General features: G+C 39.9%; 1 protein-coding gene across 5 annotated transcripts in view; it reads right to left on the bottom strand.

The window, feature by feature from the left end:
* The window catches only part of LOC306828030 (adhesion G protein-coupled receptor D2), a 75,057-nt gene that overhangs the window by 34,097 nt on the left and 18,230 nt on the right, over positions 1-22,730 (bottom strand). For all 5 annotated transcript variants that reach the window (XM_079350210.1, XM_079350212.1, XM_079350211.1 and 2 more), the window contains exons 21-22: positions 4,100-4,141; positions 100-153 (exon numbers count right to left, since the gene is read on the bottom strand). In XM_079350210.1, the coding sequence (XP_079206336.1) occupies positions 100-153; positions 4,100-4,141 (96 nt within the window). The remainder of the gene's footprint in view (positions 1-99; positions 154-4,099; positions 4,142-22,730) is intronic.

Raw genomic sequence — 22,730 nt, 5'->3', positions numbered from 1 at the left:
TTTTTTATTTTTTTTAAAAGCTGTACTGAAAATTAAGTCTGATGCACCAGTGTGTTTCAAAGAGACAGATTATTCAGAGGGGGGAAAAGAAATACATACTGAAAAATTAAGTGCTTTTCTCCTCTCCTTTATCCTGTTGACCGTGCTCCGAACCTGAAAGACAGAGAAAGAGAATGAAATAAAAAAAAAAAAAAAAAAGTAATCATGAAATCAATTAATTCAAAAATTACTGCAAATTCTTGCCCAATAGTCTCGCCTGGACAAAGGAGAAAAGAACCAGGAAGAGGGAGGTTTAGAGCAGCAGTATTCAGGCAGTGGAGGCAGCAGTTGAGATGTGTGAGTGTGTACTTGTGAGAGCGTGCTCCTGTATGTCCCAGTGGCTAATGGGACTTGAAAGTGACACATAGAGCTGGCAAACTAAGGAGACGACTTCAAGCTATCATCTGTCAGCGTAGAGCGCCGGGACCAACAAATGGATCTATTGGAGGAGAAGAGACCGCCCTAGCAGAACAGATTACATTTTTACACTCCGGATGAAACGGTGTACTACACGCTGTCTTTTAACACACAGAACACCAGACAAGTTTCACAGATTTTAGAGCGATGCTTACTTATAAAAACACTTCAACAAAACTAAGATGAACAATGATCTTGTTTTAAAATTCTTTCACAGTTACTACTGTCATGTCGGTTTTTTTTAAACAATTTTCTCTTCAAATGAAAAACTGTGTTTTTTTAATTATTATTATTTAAACAATTCTAGATATTTAGAAAAATCAATGACATCAAAACAGTTTCATGTAATTACATGATGGAAGACAATTAAGCGATTGAATCCCCACGTTTGTAATTGGCTGCAATAGATTAATTTACAAGGAAACATTTGAATGCAACATGGAAGTTACTTTTGTATAATCCCAGGTTGATATGAATAGATCAGGACAATTAAAAAGATGTTTGGAAAAAAAAAATATATATTTCAAATTAGCCTCAGATAAATCTTTACATTCTTGAGAAGGCCAGAGGGGGAATATATTTTTCTTTATTTCATAAGTGTTAGATGATTCCTAACTTAGTTAGAAGTCAGGGCATGTGATATTTTAAATTACTACTATCATTAAATTCTCTGCTGAATTTGATATTTGGACCTCTTTGTTTAAGACAAGCCTTTTGTTATTACTGTTAAAATGCAGATTTTTATCTGTTCAAATTAAAAATAAACAAGAAGCAGATTAGATTGAAGCCTCTGTGAGCGTGTGTGCGTGTGTGTGTGAGCACATGCTTGTGTCCATGCATTCTGTTAGCCTTCTCTGGCTGGGCACTCATCACCGCAGCCCGTCCTAGCCCAGCCCACCACGTTAGTGAATATGCATTATGGCTTATGGCTTCATTAAGTCGCAGCGTGTCATAAATTATGACAGCACGCTGAGCGCACACACACACAGAGCCAGAGACAGCGTGTGTAAACAAAGGATGTTTTGCATACATACCGACGTTGAAGGGCCACATAATGAAGAGAGCCTGAGCCCTGTGACAAGGCAGAATCAACAGCCCCACAATCATCTTTCTAAAAATGGTATTTTTGAGGAGGTGATCCCCAGAAGGTCTTCCACACAGTGTGCGTGTTGGGGAGACACCGTCCTAACACTGTTTCACTGGAGAAGGAAGTCCTGGGGATTTTCACTGATATCAAAAGCAGCCGGCGTGCTGAGGCAATTACATGACACAACTTAATTAATCATTTGACAATGAGGGGAAGGGCATTGATTTAGATGATCGTTATGTGTTTAAGGGGTTTTGCGCACACTCAAGGTTTTGCCGTGATGCAAAGCGTGGTTTCCCATGTAAATGGGCGCTAAACAATTACCATATGAAAGCAGCGCACCCGACAACACCTGCCGACATCCTTGGAGCTGATGGAAATAAAAGGTCATCAAAGCGTGGGATTACAAGGTGACCACCAAGGAAAAGCTAATTGCAACGAATAATGGAAAGCTATTGTCAGGTAATTAGCAATTAAAACACAGCGCTTTAGTGTAATAGCAGAAGACCAAGTATGTTCTCCTCCATGTTTGTACTCACTGTGCCTGATTACAGCCTCGTGAATGAAGCATTTCTACCAACTTTCACACACTGAATAACTCAAGCTCTCTTTTGCATATCAAAGAAAAAAAGTGTTCTTCGGATGGTTGGAGACCAGGTCAAAGACTTGGAGCAACTTTGCAACATTTCTTTTCCTCTACTCTTTACACTTTGGGCCTGACAACAGCTTTATGTGTCTGATAATGTATTGAAAGGAGTGGTTAACTGGAGGAGTAACAATCAAACATAATTCCTGTGTTATCGTTCATATTCAGTATTTTGGGGATTCTTTTGTTGAGAAAATAATCGTCCTTTTCGGGTGATGCCTGAAGCCAAGTGAAGTTTGTGATACAGAGCTGAAGACAAGCAGGGTGAGAGAGAACAAAAGGAGCTGTGGGTTAAGATGAAGAAAGAGAGATGTGTATGTGAGAATAAAAGCAAGATGACAGATTTCTTTTTTTGTAATGACAACAAAACAGCGTGCTGCTTTTGAAAACCTGAACATGTATGTCATGAAAAACCTCGGGGTCAAGGACATCTAGAGTGTAAGAAAATGAATTCTCAAGTACTAAAAAAAAAAAAAAAAAGCCACTTAAGCAAGAATGCAGTGTTGATTTATTATACAGAGTGAAAGGTCAGGCCATCTCTGCCAACGCTGTGCATTGTTGGTGCTTCGCCTATGACTCAGGGACATGCGCCGGAGTAGAGATGCATGCAGAGAGCTAGGAGAAAGAGGGAAATAACAGAAAATGCTAATCTTACATTAAAGATATGGCAGATTTTAAAGATAGAAATGTGAATGTAATTTTGATGATTATATAAAGATAAACAACAATTCTACTCAGCTTTTAAAAGAAGCTGCTTGTATAAGGTCAGGACAACCTTGTACATAAGTCAGAGCATCAAGAGGCAAATGAAAAGACGAGGTGTGTTTGTGTTTATCAGAAAGGAAAGCTCACACACCACGAATCAATCCTCCCACAGAGGAGACAGCTTGTTAGTTCAACTGAGTAACTCAAGTTTATTTTTAAAGCACTTTTCACAGACTAAGGTCCCAAAGTGCTTTACATCAACAAAACACAACATACATATAATAAACAAACATGGAACAATAAGAAGCACAATAAAACAGGTGAACTGCGAGTGATGACCTCCATGTTTGTGTTAACGTCAATCTTTATCAGCTCATAAGTTTGACTTTGTTCAACGCTTCAGGAATTTACCGTCAGTTGTTTTCGCCTATTTTTCACAGAGACTCTTTAAGTGACGATGCGTGCTCTGTCTCATCCTCACTTTCTTTTAAAGTTTAAAAAGTAAGGACGCAAAGAAGGAGCAATAGAGAACAAGTTAAAAGAAAAGGCGCTGTGTTTTAGGAAGGCTTGGAAGCAATTTGACCTTTTCACGAGTTGAGTTAAACCTATTTACATAGACTGAGAGTCACACTTGACCAAGAGTGATTTTCATGACCTGAGTCTCACGCATTAAAATGTATCTTTCTGTCTCCACACAGCTAAAGCACATCTAAATGGTAATAAAGCATCATTTCAATATGATATCCTCACTCCTTCATTGCCCATTGTTGGTTGCATATTGTTTTCTTTTTTTTTCCTCCTCCGTTGGTTACTGCTCGGGGCCCCTCGGAGCCCTGGCCGGCGGCTTTGTCAGGATGCTAAATGGAGGGCCGTGAGTTTAAAAACTTAAAGAGGCAGTGAAATATTAGCCAATGTAGGTGAGGAATGAGTGGCTGAGAACGGCGGCGTGTCAGTGTTTAATGGTCAGACTCAGATGCATATAAGTTAGTCCAAGCATGAAGGGCAGTGGGACGCTCGCGTGGAAACGATGTCTCCCCCCCCATCCCTCCACCCATCCACAGACGCACCTTCACACATATACACACTTGAATCACCCCCTCCCCCCCACCCCACCCCACCCACTCAGCTTTTCGGCAGGAAGCCCATCAGAAACTTGTCATTTCTCTCGTTCACTCCGACAGCCTTGAGACACAATGCAGACTTACCTCTGTGTTGTACACCCCATATATCAGGAAGATGAACAGGCCCTGCAAAAAACAGACAAAGAGAGAGAGAGAGGAAGGGCGAGAGAGAGAGAAAGAGAGAGAGAGAGAGAGAGGGAGAGAGAGGGAGAAAGAGAGGAGGACAAAGTTGTTACAGTTGTCTTCTTTCTTTCCCACTGTTTAAAAACAAAACATCTAATGTAACAAGTGAAGTGACGTGAAACGGGCTCGGCTGACTGCCAAACTATGTTCCAGCTCCACACAGCTGAAGAAGACTGTAGTGACAAGTATGAAAAGGAGGAATTGAGAGTACAACTTCTCCAAACTGGGCCACCTCACTGAGGCTCAGCTTGTGTTTGTTTCATCAACAATACTCACGCTCCTCGTTCCAGCCCCCACTAAGCCATCAAAGGCTCCAATCCAAGGTTCCACACAGCTTTGTCCAAATAGAAAAATCTCAAGTGTCTGTGTTCAGTCTGTGTTGTCAGACACAGAAACACACACATACTGTATATGCTCGAGTACCAACGGACCCATGTAAAAACATAAGTTCAAGCCCACACTCACACACAGAACATACAAAAAAAAAAAAAAAAAAACGTGCAACAGATACAGATAGAGAAATTATGAAGGAGCAAAGACAATGTGAGCACAAGAATGTATTAAAAGACACACACGGGCGCACATAAAGAGAGCAACTCAGGCCAGACGAGGCTATCAAGGAAAACCATTCGAGGAGAGCGGAGAACGAGAGAGACAGAGGGAGCATAATGAAAAAAATGACACATAAAAGAAGATATTTCATGTTCACAAAACTCCATGGCTAGTACCCAGGGCGAAAGAATGCCATGCCCTTGGAGGCATAAAGGCTGCACTTTTGGTCACAGAAAAACAGATATTTTTCATTCCAATCCATTGTGTGTCCATTGAATGTACAAGCTGTGCATTCGCCTTCGGGCCATAGCGAATGTCGTCAGCTCAAAGGAAACAGTGAGAAACATTCTCTAAGCACCGATTGAACTCTCCCTCAAAAAAAAAAAGGAGAGAAAAGATGTACAGAGAAAAATTAAATGGCAGGTAAAATCCTATATATTTCAAGGATGTCAGATACGGCAGATTCTTTCTGTCAACACGATGTCAATGTGGGTCTGTCTATCAAAAACTTTAACAAGTATATCCTCTTCTTTTTAGTACTCAGAGTGTGTCTGTGTTGCTTCATCTTTAAACAAGGGTAAGGACACATCTTGAGGATGGCAGACACAACCTGGTCAATGCATCAATCAAGTTGAGTTTGGAGCATCCAATTTTGGCCAGAGGGAGATTTCGATGCATCACCATTGACAACATGATTTGGGGGGCCATTCAGAGTGACAGGCTGGGCGATGGCCGACAACGACAACGACCTCTAGCCCAAACTACTGTCCGTTCACCTCCTGCTAGCTGCTCTCCCGTCCTCCAGGGACTGAATTGCCCTGTCGGGCTGTCATGTGACACCTATGGACATCCATCATGTTTAAAATGACAAGTCGTCTGCTCTCTGACAGGCGAGAGACAACGGGCAGAGCAAGGAATATCAAACTGAGATCTGAGACCAGCCGTTTCTGTCTCACTTCTTACCGTTTCCTTCGTGCAGAAAGTGGTTCCTTTAAAACAAACCAACAAAGGAATAAAACCACTGTAAGGTAATATAGGACTTATTCATGAATACAATATTGAAAAGAAGAAAAAAAAAACATTCAAGAGCACAAAGTCTTATTGAGAGGAAAGCATACTGTCTGATGTTTGGTTTTCAGCTGACACTCACATATAATAAGACAGTGGGTGGTTAATTTCCAACACATACCCTATTGTATTGCATTAGAATTGCAATTTCCTACTTACTGTTGCAATTTGATTATCATGTTTTTGATCATTCATCTTATTTGTAATTAATCTTTTGTTGTGTAGGGAACAAAGTGAGGCGAACGTACTGTGCACATTAGGAAAAGTGATCTATTAAAATATAATTGAGTTAAAAATAAGTGGCGGCACAACAATGATGATAGATTGTTTAAAATGTTAATTCATTAATATTCCCAGTAAAAACAAACAGACAAAAAATGGGTCGCATTATTTAAATGCATGTGTGCTTTTCTAAATTCAGTCCTGCTTCTTTTGAACTCGGCGGCAAATGCTACAAATTTATGCGCAGAATAAACGCTGTTGCTTTCAAAGTATTGCTTCACTGTACATCAAACAGGGGAGCATGAATTAATTAGCATCCAGCTAATTAGGGAACAATTGTATGTTTAAAAAGTTAAAGCCAACAAACATTGTGTTTGACCAAAAACATTATTGCCCCAGAGAGATGTGTGATGCTTCAACACAAGAGAAACTAGTAGTTCTTGATATTAACGAGGGTGGTGCATCTTAGCCTCTAATCCTGAGGGCTCTGTCTGTGGAAGTCGGAGGCAGGGATCGATGAAATCTAAAACACTTTGACCAAATGCAATAAAAAAATTGATGCTGTTTTAACACGTGTGCAGTTCATGTGTGGCTGATAGATATGTAGAAAATGTACCATGTCCATCTCTGCTGTCCTTGTGACTCAACTGAATGGCTTCATTTTAGGTAGAAAACGTTAAAAAACTCAATGAAGATTATCATCACTTCATTTTAAGAAGTCCTTAAAGCTTGTCTATTTTGACTGATAGATTTCTGTTCAGTTCCCATGGATTGGGTTTAAATAGACAGGGCTCAAAGTTTTTCTCTGTCTGAAATCAGTCCTGCAATGCCAACACAAGCACATGCACATTGTGTTAGCTGTTCCACTTCTCTGTCTGTGTTACGAAGGACAGCAAATTGTCATTCAACTGTTTGTTTTTTTCATGTATCCCCCTCCCATACCTTTTAGCGCCCATATTTCCTCATCTCAATCAACCTCCCAAATGTGTTCAGTTCAGGAGTGCAGCACTGGCAGGTAAAAATCTCAGCAACTCAAAGTTTATGACAATGTCCTCGGGAAACACATTTTCAATGTAAAGAGACACAAACTATAGTGAAGGAGGGAGGGTGGTGTCTTGCCAAGGAGAGAGCGACTTGCAGGGCACATGCTGGAATATACTGCTGATAATCATTCATACATAGATCAATATAAACGATTTATAATGGCTTAATGAACAAATGTGCAATAAACCAATGCTTTAAAATACATCTTTAGAAACATGTTGTTTTTTCAAACACATATAAACCATATGTGGCTTCATGGGTCATGCTAACTTTGCACTTACATACTTACTACAAACTCAAAACCAAAGAAACTCACTCTCGAACTAAACCACACATATCGGGTAAGTTGTGCAACCTGCTCTCAGCTTCAGATTGAGAATATGGATAACTATAAGGTGGATTCATTTATGTTTTTGTTGTTTTTTTGATAAAAAAAAAACAGTAAACGTTAATTTGAACCTTGTTTAATTATTGATGGTATTAACTCTGTAACTTAGACTGAAGTTCATTAACTGTGCCTCCCACTGCTAACAGGCTAGTCTGTAGTAATTGACAATTCACTTTCCATGTTCCCTTAGTCCAAAAAGTCAGTGTTAAATTTGATCATTTTCCAATCCTAAGAAAGAAATGCTTTGTGATACAAGTTTGTATTTTATTTTGGAAATGTTCTGAAACACTTAAAAAACACGGACAAGCCTTTTGTAACTTTTGAGATTCATTTAGGTCATTCTGTCACGTTAACACATGTCTCCATGGCTCTTTGGTAAGCACTAAAAGTGACGAAGAAAACATAGAACGATTCCAACAAGCGTCCCACAAAAGTCCTGGCTGCTTGAGAAAGTTTCTCTCTATTCCAGCATCAACATATTAATATAAGAGAAAAAAAAATCTGTCATAGAATAGCTGTGTATGGTTCCTTTTATTAGAGGTAGTTTTAAACCACAAGCAACAGACAGCTTAAAAAAAGATCCTCAAGCAGTGCCACTACTCAACTTCAAAAATGATCTCTACTTTTTTAACTCTGCTTCAAAAAGCAAAATCGATACCGTTTTCCAGACAGACATCTTTTTATCAGCCCGACAGATTTGCTGGAAACCGCAACCTCCACATCCATTTACAGAATTCCAGGCTTTAGTGTCAACCAACAGCGAGAATGAGAGCTATTTGAACAAGTTGGACCTAATGTCAAATATCCAAGCCTAAATTCAAATACACAGAGACACTTTTCACAAATAGAGCTATCTGCATCTCCATTTGGCGATAAAAGAGAGGAAAAATTCTGCCCTGGCACCTGGTAGTCATTACAGAAATGAGAGACAGAAGAGGTTAAAATGCTGTGATGGGGGAAAAGAAAAGAAATTCACACTTCTGCACTGGGGCTTGCTAATGTCTCTGACCCCTCCACACATAAACAGTTTAATTAACATGTATACATAACTTTCACTTTAACTGCCCATGGCATGTCAAATCAAAGTGTCTGTCAAAGCTGTGAAAAGGGGAGTTGATACTTTGCAGGTCCTCAGTTCAAATCCAGCACAGCGTAACTGCTCCAGCTGGCAGGAGGAGATGGCAGAGAGAGGTGAAGGCAGACAGACAGGTAGGTAGATGGGCAGTCTGCCACCCTGTCACCTTGATGAGAACACCCTGATAGAAGCTTTGTGACAACCAGCTAACCTTTGCTAAATTAATATGTGAGACACAGCACTATGATGTATGAACTCATTTTATGTCAATCAATTTAACTAAACTTGATCAACTTCATTGTCCTTATGTTTTACAGCATTTAAAGCAGTGTCCATCCAGTATCATTAAACTCTGTCCTCAGCTCTCTTTGCAATGACGCATTACAGTACATAATCTGTGTGCCAGGGTGGGTGTGAGGTCAAAGTTTTCTTCCTGTTTCCATCCTGTTGAACATTATTAGGAAAAGATGATCAGTCCTTCTTTGAGATGAGCTATTAGGACTCTCCCTGTGTATTTCCCACACACACATCCAGTTAGTTGGGCTGTCACATTGAGGAGGGGACCCCCTAGCCAGCCTGCCTCTACAGCGTGTATAGCCAGAGAGAGCAACTTAAAGTATACACACACACACACACATACAAACAGACACACAATGAGGCCGGCAGCAACAGCGGTCCTGGTGTGTGATGGCTCAGGAGAGGAGGGAGAGTTATTAGCTTAGCCCTGAACCACCTACTTAATATAGGGGCCGGCGGTGATTGCTAACAGAGCCTGGCAGAGGTGACAGCTTTTGGCCCTGCTTGAGGAAATCCAATTGAAAAGCAGCCAAGAGGAACAACAACCCCGAAACAGATGTTGCTTGCTACCAGCGGCGCAACTTGGGTACACACAGCCCGGCAGCAACAAACCACGATGGCAAATCTGACACACAAACACACAGCTGACACAAAGAGCACACATACACACACACATCGACAGTAGACTGAGACCTCCAAGAAACCACACGACGACTGCACCACAAAATGTCCTTTAATATTCAACTTGTATTTGATGCACACTATTGCTTCTGCTCACACCAGGTGCTGTTTCCAGCATTCAAATTGGCAACCTGACTTGTACTGGACTGATGTATAATCCCATTTCAGCTGAAATTAATTATTTCAAAGATCAGAGCTATAAACTATTTCTTTTGTTCATGGACAACACAATCTGGGAAGAAAAAAAAATAGATTATATATATATATATATATATATATATATATATAATTTTATTTTTTTATATGGGGCCTAAAACAAAAACAGACCAAGAGAAGACTCAATCAACCACTGAAGTTCTGACATGCTAGTCCTCCCATTATTACAATCCCTTTGCTCTAATATTAATTGACTTTCACAAGGCTGACCATGTCTCAGTCAAAAAAGCATTAATTTATTGTTGTATTATCACTACTGCCAAAGTGCAAGGAGGAGATGGGGGAAAGGCAAACGGGGGGGCTAAAATCAATTCTGACACATCTTTATTGCCAGTCGATGACAAATGACGGCACATTTGCCATTGCTCTAGCATTGTGTCAGTGTGTGTCGTATTGATTTTACATCAGACGGACAAATGTTATTGATGAAGCTCCCAAGTAACAGATGAGCACTCTATTTTACTTTTTACGTTTAAATAAACCAGAATGGCAGCAGGGTGAAAGGCTGATGGACCTGTGTGGCGGATCTTTCCGCTTGGGAAACTAGAAGATTCCTTTTTCATTTCAAATCAACTCAAATGTGTGGCGTTTACAAAAATCAGACCTGTTGGGAGTGAAGAACTATGCTCGGAATAAAATAACACTCCACACATGTGGAAGAGAAATGGAGGGGGTGGAAAAGAGAGTACGAGAAATAGAGTGAACTGTAAACAAACTAGCTTTTAAACAAGACAATTTAGGGTTACGTGTCCAAGACGCCAAGCAAAACATAGCCGTGGAAAACTGATACAAACTTTTAACACATGGGTCAAAGCGGGTGTCTTTGAACTGGTGAGGGAAAGCACGCCGCTGGAGCAGAGAGCTGTTTAATTAAAAATACTTGGGTATCCAACGGGCTTTTCTGTGGCGCCCCCTTGTCAAATTGTATGTGATCCCGCTGTCAATCTCGCAGGGTGTTTTCTAATTGCATAGTTTTCCACTGACAGAAAAAAAGTTTGGACAGGAAAAAATCCTGAGACACAGCAGCTGGGGACTGGGTTTGGTTTATAAGAAGTTAACACATGGACACACACGTGCACACGTGACTTAAATGAAACTGTAAGGTAAGATGACTTATTAAGGGACATAAGTATCTAATGCATGTAGAGTTCATGCTCAGAGATGTGGTTGTGCCCCAAAATACGACCCCCATTTTTATTCTTTACAATGCACCACCAAGCCAAATGAAAAAAAATAAAAAAAATAAATGTGGATATACTTTTTGCGACCTCAGGTTTATGTGGTCGAGGGTAAGAAATGTGCCCTTGTGCTTGGTGCACTCTAACAGAGGCCTGGCTTATATGCAGTTTTTTTAGTGTATCTTGCCCGTGAAAATAAATATGGGGAATTATGTTTCTTTCACACAAAGAGTGCACACTTTTCCCAGTGAACAATGGAATGTTCATCCTTGGCCTTTCCTTTGGTTTTAGGTTCGTTTTTTATTTGCATACATGTTTATGTTTAGGCGTGAAAACAAATTTAAATCACCTGACAGATACATGTGCACACGCCCTATGCAAACACTTTTCAACAGAATACCTAAAGTTGCACTGCTGACAGTTCCTGTGTTGCAGTGCCCTTGACTAACAATGACAAATCGAAGCAATATGCAAAGTCTGAACAAGTTGCTTTTGGTTACAAAACAGGAAAAAGATCGCTTCGGGTTCCTTTATGCGATGCCTTTGCTCTCCCGTTTCCCAGCTGAGGTGAGCCGAGCTGAGGTTAATGGCATGTGTCAAAATCAAGAAGTGTGTGGGAGAGTGTGTGAGACGTGTGTCCATGAAGGCATGAGAGAGAGAGAGAGAGAGAGAGAGAGAGAGAGAGAGAGAGAGAGAGAGAGAGAGAGAGAGAGCATTGTTCACTTATTTAGCAGTGTGACTTGTAGATGGAGGAGTCTGGTGATACATCATTGTGCTGTATCTTTGACCTTGTCTTTTAAAAGGAGTGTAAAATGATTGGAGATAAATTATTTCAATGTGAAAAAGGGGATGCATTAAAACAGATCAAAATGTTTCTAGATGTGGGTGGTATTTATTTTGCTGCATCAATCTGTCACAAAAATTTTGTTTGAAATAATTAAAGAATAAAGAACCTCCATCTATTTTATAGCTTTTAAACCCAAAGTAATACACTTCAGTAAAAAAAAAAAAAAACAACCCAATAAACCAATTACGGTATGTCAGGAAAACTAAAGCTGGAAAACTGTAAATGGTCAATAGCTTTAAAAATTACACCAAATGAAAAAAGGATTTGAAATACCCTCGTCCCTTCCTCAGTAAGATTGTTGGGTTCTGTTTCTGTCTTCTACTATTCCTGTCTGTCTGTCTGTCTCTGTATCTGCCTATGTGTACATGTACATGAGTGTGCGTCTGTGTGATACCACACCACCGGAGTGGCAGGGTGTATCCATCATGATAAACCGGCAGACTCGGCAACTGTCACATGCAATCACACTTCACTACGGTTCGCAGGACTTCAAAGTGAAAATGAATGGTAGTTCATCGACATGAAGACTTCATATATCTTCGTTTCTCCCCCCCCCCCCCACCCTTTTTCTTTTTTTTTTGAGGAGACTCATCTCTTTTGTCTCAACCAGCTTTTGTTGTGAGACCACCTTTGATTTTTTTTTTTCATGTGGAAAAACTGATTGGGGCTAAGTGGAAGAACTCTTCCTGATCCATCACTTCTACTCAGAAGTTTGAAATTGTGTTGAGGTTTTTATTCAAACACACAGATGCTTTTAAAGCATTTCAGATTTCTCTTTATATTTCCACAAACGTACTTGAATGTATTTGGATGAGGAAACTGAGCAGAACTTAGACCCTAAAAATAAAGAGGTAGGGTTATAAAAGCGATAAATGCATGTCTGATGTTGTCATTTCAATGACTGCATTAAAGTTCTGTTTGACCATATAAGGGGAAAAAAAAAACATTCCCAACAATCACTCAAGTTCCTTCATCATCTATCGGTCTTTTTGTTTTTGTTACACATTTCCAACCAACAATTAAAAAAAAAAAAAAAAACGAGAACATCCCAGTTATATGTATTACACGTGTCTTAAATTTTTTAGATTAAAGTCCAGTGATGAGGTTTTTATTGTATCACACAATCCCTTAGCTATTTTGAGTCAATAGTAAATCATTGTTGCTTGTGTGAGGATCTTTGCAGCTGTATTCAAATACGTTTAACTGGGAATTATCATTAACAAGAAATAAATGATGTGGACTGACCAAAATCTGTTTAACCGTGAGTCTAAAGTTGCTGACAGTTTAGAATCAATTTCTGTTACTAAGGCAGGAAATAAATAGTATGGCAACAACTTTCATTCATTCAGAGCCCTTCACTTAAGATATAGGAATTGTAAGTCCCCCCAACATACACATACTAGAAAAAATAAATGCATGACTTCACAGGAATGAAGCAAAATCTCTTTTAAGATTGAAAGGTGTCATAGCATTTAGCTCTAATTGAACATGGCAAGTGTTAAATGTGATAATCATCAAATTTGTAACCACGAGAAAGTCAAATGAGCGATATTGATGTCATTGCTGCAGCTGTTGCAGGGCTCTCTCAGCGCGGCCGAGCTTGCCTTTAATCTAGTAATGACTCTGAAATGACGCAGTATTTGAAAGAAGTTTGGAGATGAGACTATAGGTCTCTCTGCCTCCCTCCCGCTCTCTCTCTCTCCCCTGGCCCAGGCCCTGCACTCGCTCTCAAGCTGTTTGATTGGCACATGCTTTCACTTAATGAGGGATAATTACTAAGGAAAACAAGTGGGAGACCACATCTGCTCAGTGTAAAAAGAAGTCCAGGCCTGGTGCAATCTGTCAGACAGGGCTTTCAGGTTGTGTGTGTGAATGTTTAACCCAACCTCTGTGGCCTCCCAATTCAACACAAACCCACCAGGATCCTCTCTCCACCCTGTCCCGACAAGAAGCAGATTAATAGGAATCAGCATGTGGCTGTAAACACTCACTGGGAACAGTGTATATCTGCGTGCGTTGACACGCATAGGAAATGACCTAGGGTATCTGTCGGGGACAAGCCAGGGGCCGCAGCAGGAAGGGCAAGGGGCCAGTGGGGACGATCAACATCAACATCAATATCCCAATCAGTGTCCTGCTGCCAGAGCTGTTGTTCTCCAGCTCCCATCGCCACTGTTGTGTTTACTTTCACACAATGCTGTCATGGTAGTAAAGTACACAGGTAGCCGCCCTGCTCCCCAGATGTCTCCACACACTGCCTGTAAATCATCCCTGCATGGGATTTACATTGTGCTAAATGGTCTCTTAATGACTTGCCCATGTTTACAGGTAGTTTCCCTTGTAGCATTAGTCCAAGTCTTGTACTGTAAATCAAAGTTTTAAAGGGGGCCCCTGTCATGTTTGAAAGGAGTGATGGTCAAAACTAGACGAGAATTTGACGAGAATTTTTTAAATAGGTTGCATGCATCAATCAGTGTCGACAAGACACGTTGAGAAAGAAATCTAATACTGAATTAAATAGCGCAAAAATGACGGGCAATCAGCCTTTTTTATGTACGTTGATATTTCTTTTTTCTTTTTGGCACACATGTAGATTATGAAACATCTTTTCAAAATAATTTACTGAAAAAGACATTTTCTCTCAGATATATTTGTTATTTATCAGTGAGTATAAGTTGAGTCTTGGCGAGCAGCAGATTTTAAAAACTGAGTAAAAGAGGATTTTAAAAAAGTACACCGTTATTTAAAAGGGGTCAAATGCACTGCATTTTATAAATAAGTTAAAGAAATTCCATTCACTGCAATAATTTAGAATGAAAGAGAAAGAGAGAGAGAACAGTGTGTAATTGCTCAGCTTAGCATAAAGAAAAAGGCTCACGTGTAAACTTGAACCGATATTTGACAGCCTTTTAACCTTGCGACACCCTCAACCTCTCCTCCACCCCATCCAGCCCCCCTCCCTCCCTGCCAGCCACCCACCCACTAGAAGAACAACAGGGTTTTGCTTTCTTGCCCTGTGCTGACCCAGTTCTCGCTAATTACCCACAAAGTATACATCAAAGCCGGGCAAATCCACAGATCTGCTGCTACTTGGCAACAGGATAAGAGAAACCGGGACTATCCCTTACCTAGTCCCCTTCATGACTGATATGGATGTATGATGTGCGTGTGTGTGTGTGTTACTGAAGTGGTGTCAGCCGATACAAAAGGCAAGGCGGTGAACTTAAAAACAGAACGCTCATTGTTTGGATGTGGGTAATTCGTAACACTGTTGGTTGTGTGGGCTGGATGATGAGGGGAAGCGGAGGGGTGATGTCATTGTTTTCAGTCAGCTGATGGGATCCAATTCTTGTTGACTTGCATAAACACGTGTGTACAAAAAATATTAAAACCACACATGCCACCAAATGCATCAAAGCACTGTGCAAATGTGAATGAACTCTCTCTCACACACACACACACACACACACACACACACACACACACACACACACACACGTAAGTGCAGACATACAGGTATGGAAGGGCAAGGGCAGAGGGAATGGTTTGCTTTCTTATGACACAGATCATTACTACATTGAGCTGGCAGGTAATTCTAAGGCAAATAAATGCCAGCGGCTTTAACACAAGGAAAGGTCTTAAGGGTGCCAGTGTGAGCAAAGACAGGAATTCTCTCGCCTCTTTTGACAGGAAGCCTATTATTTTCACCGCTTTATTTTCCCAGGCCAGTTTTAAAAAATGTATTCCTCTGATAATGTTTCTACCCCCCCCCCCCCCCCCCCAAAAAAAAAAAAAAAAGAATCTTTCCTCAACTGAATTAGAGCAGCTTCTTGCTCTTTTTTGGTTCTACTTGTCTCTTTTCTTCAATTCTTGATATTTACATTGGAAGTCACTACAGAAAAAAAAATTTACAGCTTCTTTCAGTGTCTTCTTTTCAGATAATTTCAAGGGTACTTAGGTGACCATTTTTTACGAGTGCTTTTTTTATGCAAAAACCTTGATGCTAATATCTTGAATTAAGCCTGGGTCTGTAACAAATCCTCACTTCAAGTAGGTGAACGTGCAGCTTTATGAAATGTGCAACAAATCTCTCTAGTGTTAATGATGTTCTTAATAAAATAAAACAACAACGATGGCAAAAGATGAAAAGAAACAAAAGGGAGAAATTAAGTACAAGTTGAGACAAAACACACTATAAATACACTACTTGAAGAAGCTGTGCTACATCCTCATTAGAAGTGCCATCTCAGGGAAGCGTGGTGGGAGTCAGAGCTGACCTTGGTATTCTGTTTGAATATTGCTTTAATGCAACCGCTGATAATTGAAGATGCAACGCAAACAGTGGACTCTTTTCAAAGGGAAAGTTATTTTCTCAGGCAATGGGAATGCAAACAATCAGGCGTGCATTCATTTGTTTGTTTTTCAACCACACCTCATCATTATCCTAGACACTCATTAAAATATGGATTCATAAATAAATCTCCATGATTTTACCTATGACTACATTCACTTCAAACTTTTCATCACCCTGCTGCAGCTTTTTTTCATATTGTCATTTTTAATCATGATATGAAAGAATCAAACACATTTGGTATTTTGAGTGTTACCGGAATCAACTAATGAAGAGTGTGGGAAAGATGAACTATATGTGATTTTGGTTCAAAAACACCATTGAAATCAGTTTTTATAATTTATATAATATGATCCATCACTGTATATTAGAAAAAACATTTAAATTTAGTTACTTTAGTCTGCACATGATTTAAAACTCTGATTTGATCCTGTTGATTGGTTTGTCAGAGTAGTAGTCAAATTTAACTAAGAGTAGTATATGAACAGTGAATATCTGTTTTTATCCCGATACATGCAGTAAACATCACTTTACTCAAAGCCATGTCTGTTTTTTTCATTCTAACTGTGTGTGATATGAAGAAGTAATGTCAAGGTAATAACAGTTCCTGCTTAGTCCGATCCAAAATGTAACAAACTACATTCAAAAATGGGAAAGTAAGAACCTTGGTGTGTGTGTGTGTGTGCGCACTTCAACGTGTGTCGCTGTATACGTGTGCTTGCAAAGCGTGTGAGTAGGCAACAAGGACTAGTTTACAACCAAGGTCGTGTGCTTATAAGGTTTGCTGAAATCCAGAATTCAGATGAACGACGACGTTCCCTCCTTGTGTGGAAACTTCTCTGATGGTTGAATGAGAAGACGACATGAAGTATAGAAATGTGCATCTTTCCATCAACTATGTTTCTGATATGATTAAAAAAAAATGTCTGAAACAATAGAGGTTAAATGTCCACCAAAATGTAATATTAATGTTTCTAAAACATGAAGTTTCAACAAACTTTGCGGGGTTAACATTGAAACTTCAAGCAACACATAATTCACAATAAAACTATTTTATAATGAGATATTAGCCACTGCAGCTCAGTTAGAGGAGAATTATCTTCAGTATGCAACGCTGGGTGAGCCTCAGCTAAAACTTGCTCCAGCAGGGGAAAAAAAGGATCCGGCGGGAGAAGCAGAGGAGGAAAAATGTGGCGCTGAATGGGTCTGCTGTGCGGACTCCAGATGAATGAAGTGGAGATTACTGACAGGGAAACTGGATCCAACTTCTGCTGTTTTTGTTCCTTCTGCCAAATGAGAAATTAAAACAACTTCTAACTCCGTAGGCTGTCACGGGTTATGGCTAATGGTGACAAGTGGTTACACACACTAAACACACACACACACACACACACACACACACACACACACACACACACATTTCAAAAAAGCAAATGAGGGTGTTCTATTAGAAGACAAATTAAAGTAGTCTTTTTAAGATTGTTAGCAGAGGATCACACATGAACACGGGCACACACCAGCATCACCTCTTGGAAGGACTTTGACATATTCTTAGCTTAAGTCAGCCCGAGAAATCCACTGATTCCTTCATTTGGTTTTTGCTCTCTGAATTTGTTGCTGTTTAGTCGTACGTGTCCCGTTTAAGAGCGAGTGTACTCTGATTCTCTGTTGGACTCTATGGAGTTAGATTGAAAGAAAAGGTGAAATTATAATTTATGGGGGCAATGTTTTTGATGCACCAGCGTTTCAGGGCGCAAATCAACCCATTGCTTGAAGAGAGCTGCAATAGTCAAAATCAAATCAGATTTATAAATGACAGTGTAAAGCAAGGCAGAGACGCCAGTACAGATCCACTTACATGTGATTTCATCTGTTCTCTAGTTCACAACAACAAGCACTGAGAAGGCTGTACTCCAGCTTTAACAAGGGCCTGAGACTGCAGCTTGACTCAAGGTAATATTAAGGGGACACTTTCTCCCATTTACAGTATCAACTAAAGTTTTACCTCTTGCCTGCCATCATTTAAGGCCTAAATATCTCAAATAAGAGCTCCCAGTGAAAAACCATCAGGCCTCATTTCAAGTGTTTGTTGGTATGACATTCTTTACAAAAACACATTCATGGAAAAACAACAAAATCCTGAAAAATTAAGATGAGCGCTGCTTCCTTATTTATCCTACAAATGCAAACAATGCTTTATGTCGCTTTAATTGTCTTTAAGATTTTCAGGAAATCAAAATAACTCTGAGCAATGAAAGATGATCCTGATCGTCTCTAAAATGTGGTACAGCGTTAACGGAAATACTGAAATAATTAAAAAAAAAATACCGTAGGAATTAAATATTCAAATCTGTATCAGAGACTTAGAACCAGCTGTGAGCAGTGGAACGCAAATATGCCATTTACACTTTGACCTTGAAAAATCTCTCAAATGTAAACCAACAAATTACAAGTTGCTTTAGACGTTGACATCAATTTGAGATTGGTCAGGAGCAAAGTGAAAACAATATCACAATGAAATTGATTGCTCAACTCTTCAATTTAAGTTTGATGTCAGACATAGTGTGATACATTATTAAATGTTACTGAGAACAGATATATTTACATTACAGGCCTCTGAAACAATCACTTCATATGCTGTTAAAACACGACTTCCTACAACAACAAATCTCCCAAAGGACAGAAATCAATAAGGAGAGCCACACACTATTGATCATATCTATATCATGGATACACTCCGATGTCATGCTTCACTAGCCAAGCGTGTGTGTGTGTGTGTGTGTGTGTGTGTGTGTGTGAGTGTGTGTGTGTGTGTGAGTGTGTGTGCGGGTGTGTGTGTGTGTGTGTGTGTGTCTGTGTCTGTGTGTGAGTGTGTGTGCGGGTGTGTGTGTGTGTGTGTGTGTGTGTGTGTGTGTGTGCATGTTTTGAACTAAGTAGTTGTAAGTCATTGTAAGGAGTTGTTTTTTTCATTTCAATGAAAACTTTCATTTTGATGTCATCAAAGGAATAAATCTTCGGGTCAAAGGATGCTTTTTCACTCGGTTGTTTTCTGCAGTGGTCGTTACATTCACATTGGCTGATATGAATTGAATCAGTGTGCTACTGCATTTTAATCCTCCAGTCTAACTTGTGACAACAGATTACCTGATGGATATTAAGGTGACTGCACACAGTAATGCACTGCAGCTTGTCCTTATAATAGAGGTAGACTTAGGTAAAAGCACCAACACAATCAGCTGGTGAATCTGAGAATGTTTTTCACTATGAGCTTATTAAAATGTGTTCTGCTTAGAAGGTGATGACAGGTCATCGTGGTGTACTGTATATTCTTCTGTAATGCTAAACTAATACCTAATATCAATATTGATCAGAGACATATAGAGTATTTTAAAATGAGTCACTTGTAAAGTTTTGCTGAATGCAAAGGTAAAACTCCATCACCAGTCTGTCCGTTCCAAAAAAAATCAAAACCATTGTTGTCATCACTTTTCTGTGAGATAAAAGCCCCTAATGGGATATGAATGAAACGTCCCAGATACTGTACATTCTCTCACGGATTTCTTCATATTTCCACACTGGGATGACAAGGCACAGGGTTGCCCTCCACAGGCAGCAAAGTGACATAACAGAGATGAAAAGGAAACACAAATCTCATGCTTGCACAGTAACCAAAACAAACCACAGGGACTCACTTGTGCTCTTAACAACTTGTGGTAGAGGATCGTTACCCTAACATTTTCTTTCCGACTGCCTTACTTCCTTCACCTCTCTACTTTGTTTTCTCCCTCGAGCTGCTGAGCGCCTCCCTCAGCAGCTCAAAGTTATTGATAGTTTAAAGTTATGGGCTAATAATAAGATGGACACTGCATGGCCAGGAGCCTATTATACCCAGGTAATGGATAGTGAGGAGGATTTGAATGACATTGCCCAAAGATTGGATGACAAAGGGTGGAGCGATTTATGGGCTACCCAAAGAGCCTGACACCCCCCACCTCACATACTAGCATGTGTGCACGCACAGACACACACACACACACACACACACACACACACACACGAACACACACACTATGCTATTTATCGCTACCTTGATAAGGAGGCAGATGAGGTATGCCTGAATTTATGGTTGAGTTGTTCATCAAAACGGCTTCCAGCAGAAGAAAGTTAAATCCACATAGCGGTAAAGAATATGCACTAAAACTATGTTTGTAACTTGTTGTTAATAAACAATATTCAAGTATGTAATATTCTTTCTTCCATCTTGTGCTTATACTTTAACGTAGGATGACCTCATTGTGGTGTTACTTTTTATGAGCAGGTGGTAAAGTGTCTTAAAAACAAGGTGTGAAAAAAAGAGCCCAAAATGGTTTTTCAGCCCTCTTGACTTTTAAAGGCCTCTTTATCATCGATATATTGCTACATATATTGTACTGAATTTTTTGAAAGGCATGAAACACAGCAGAACAACATCAGCTCCTTTTAGCTGTATGAACTACAGACGCAGGTAAGAGGCTTCACAAGCTACAACAAGTCAAAATAAAACTTTTTGTCAAAGCCAGAAAACTTGAACAACTTTGACCTCACAGTGAAAAGAGAGTCCTAGATGCTACTTTTTCCTCAAAGAAAGCATCATTTGAGTTAATGAAACACAAGTAAAAGCCAATCGCTGTAGTTGCTGAGGTCAGAGGAGCAGACGTGTGTGGTAGGGACGGGGGAAGAAAGTGAGCCACGTCAGATTCACAGTTATTCATTTCTAAAACTCTGAAGGAATCAAAACATTTAAAAATCTATTTCAAAACATACTTTCTTAGACCTGAGTGAATGTTTACCAGCACCCGGGGCAGCCTGCTGCCGCTACTTTCTTCCAATCACACTTTTTCTCCTTCCTTGACACACGATGCAACAAGGAGTGCGTCAATCCGTGCAAGTCAGTCGTGCTGCTAACTTTAACTTGCTCTCAGCATTGGTCAAGTATGGCTGTGTCTGACATACTAACCTACAGCCTGTAGTGTCTGTGGAGCGGCGCTCACCCAGTCCCATCTTAATTCAAGGCAGGCAGAAGGGCGCGCTTTGGATCCCACAATCCTCTTGGCAAAAGAACGCTTGAGCCGACATATTCAACAACGTATTCAACATGCTAGGTGTGCAGAGTGAAAGTGAAGAACTTTGGAAACACATGCTATGCCACTGCACACCGCACAAATACAACAATCTGCCAGACAATCCTGAATCAATATGACGATCTCTAAAGACCTGCACACCTACAGTGTCTTCAACATTAGAGGCTTTAGATTTAAGATCATGGCATCTTTCCACTGGCTGATAAATACACAGGTAACTGGCTAAAGCCCAGAAGTCGTATCAATGTTGTAGTATATTGCATGTAATGCAATAATAAATGCCAACCTCGTTTTGGGTTCTCCTCTGTGTATTAACCTTTGAAATCAAGTGATAAAAACTTTTTAGATATAAAAACTGCCTTATCTGAACACATTTTACGCTGCTTTTTAATGTAAAATAATCATTTGCAGCTTCTTTGTGCACATCAGATTGGAATAAATCCTTGAATAACTACCCCTTTGTAATAAATAGGCAATGTATTGTGTATCTGTCTGAATCGACACCCCATTTCTGAATCAAAACGTGACCTTAAGAACCTAAATTGAATTGAAACATGAGGTATCTCAAGATTTATACCCCTAACAGAGTGTGTGCTTAAAATGGCCAGCTCAGGTCTCCATGGAGAGAATACAGAACAACATAGAGACACTTCAGGCGCTGTTGTCAGGATTCAGGGGCAAGATGAGGAGGAGGGAGTGCATGAGGGAGGGCAATGAAAAAGGCTTGTCAACATTATCTGTTTTATTGATTTAACAGTAAAGGCTTGCCGCTTAAGCTTTATGTTGCTTTTGCTAGCTCCATAGACGATACAACAGCTGCAAATAAAAAACGATTTCCTAAAAATCTTGAGAGATTTTATGTTTTCTTTTTTTTCTTTTTTTTATCTCCTGCCTACACGGTCAGGTTTTGCATGCAGTAATGTTTAAGTTTCACACCTTTCATCATCTTTACGAGTAGCTATGATGGTGTGACTATGTAAAACTATGGTTGACCCAAAGGGATCAATGCTCTGGAGGAGGAAGGGACAACTCTACTGTATTCTATTGTAATAAGGGCCCTAATTCACTGTTTGATCATTAATGACGTGGTCATTAACGTGGTCCATGTAGTCAGTTAGATACAGCAAGTTAGCATTAATATGCCGTACAGGAATGAGTTCAAGGTTCTTTTATTTGTTTACATGGCCTGGCCCCCTCATACATCTTTGAACTCCTCCAACTCTTCTCCCTACATGGAACTCTCAGATCATCAAAACAGCAGCTCCTGGCTGATCCTCGGTCAAGGCTAAAGGAAAAGGGCGAACACGCTTTTTCTGTAACCACCCCGCAGCTCTGGAAAAGCCCACCTCTTAGTATAAGTGTTCCCCCTCTTTAGCCATTTTAAAGACCAGACAGAAGACATACTTGTACTTTTCAATTTCCTGAAGATCACCCATCATTCAACCAATTAGCTTTCTGTATCCAACTATGTTTTTACAACGATGTGCTAACTG

Source organism: Symphodus melops, assembly GCF_947650265.1.
Source record: "Symphodus melops genome assembly, chromosome: 8".
NCBI classification, from domain to species: domain Eukaryota; kingdom Metazoa; phylum Chordata; class Actinopteri; order Labriformes; family Labridae; genus Symphodus; species Symphodus melops.
Note: the sequence above shows the minus strand (reverse complement) of the source record. Positions and strands in the feature narration are given on the sequence as shown.